This window comes from Trichinella spiralis, assembly GCF_000181795.1.
Source record: "Trichinella spiralis strain ISS 195 chromosome Unknown Scfld4203, whole genome shotgun sequence".
In the NCBI taxonomy this organism is placed as follows: Eukaryota; Metazoa; Nematoda; class Enoplea; order Trichinellida; family Trichinellidae; genus Trichinella; species Trichinella spiralis.
This window is the reverse complement of record NW_003531142.1, coordinates 1-578: the sequence shown is the minus strand read 5'-3', so window position 1 is coordinate 578 and position 578 is coordinate 1. Positions and strand designations below refer to the sequence as shown.

Below are 578 nucleotides of genomic sequence, written 5' to 3'. Positions count from 1 at the left end.
GGAGCTTCAAGATGGCATGCGCCGTCCGTCGCAGGTAAGCTAAAAGGGGTGGAGATGTCACTCCATGTGGCCAGCAGGGCGGTTCATTGAATAGTGCCAATCTACATCTGGCACTAGTCCTCAGGGCGAGAACCTTTAGAAGCCGCCGGATCTCCATCCTGCTCGGCGACGGGCGACGAGTGCGCCTCTGCGTCCAGGGGACGTTGCCCATGCAGGTGGGAAGCTGCAGGGGGCGCATTCACGTCGCCATCGTGAAAGCTTGGTCGATCCAGGGATGCAGGGTATGAACTTCCTTGACCAGTACCTCAAGATAATCGAATGGCAAGCAGGCGAGATGTCCATGACGGACGGCTCGAGGGTTCAGATCACCCACGAACCAGCCCCGGCAACGCGTCCCGGCATCGGATGCGCTTGCATCACGGCAAGTCCTCAGGAAGTGCCACGGGAGGAGACTGTAGAGGAGGTACCGGAGAACGATAGCGGTGAGCTAGGAGCGTGTGAACGCGTTATGGTGGACAGAGCGGAGTATTTCGAACAGAATGGGCAGACCATACGCAGATTACACCGGAAGTACGGAA

The 578-nt window shown here is 58.3% G+C and overlaps 1 protein-coding gene across 1 annotated transcript; it reads left to right on the top strand.

The window, feature by feature from the left end:
* Window positions 1-54: 54 nt before the first annotated feature.
* Window positions 55-525, top strand: Tsp_15973 (conserved hypothetical protein; the record flags this gene model as incomplete). The annotated part of the gene is made up of 2 exons (XM_003367486.1): window positions 55-81; window positions 140-525. Coding segments are annotated over exons 1-2 (413 nt in total), but the record flags the coding sequence as incomplete, so codon positions are not given.
* Window positions 526-578: the final 53 nt, after the last annotated feature.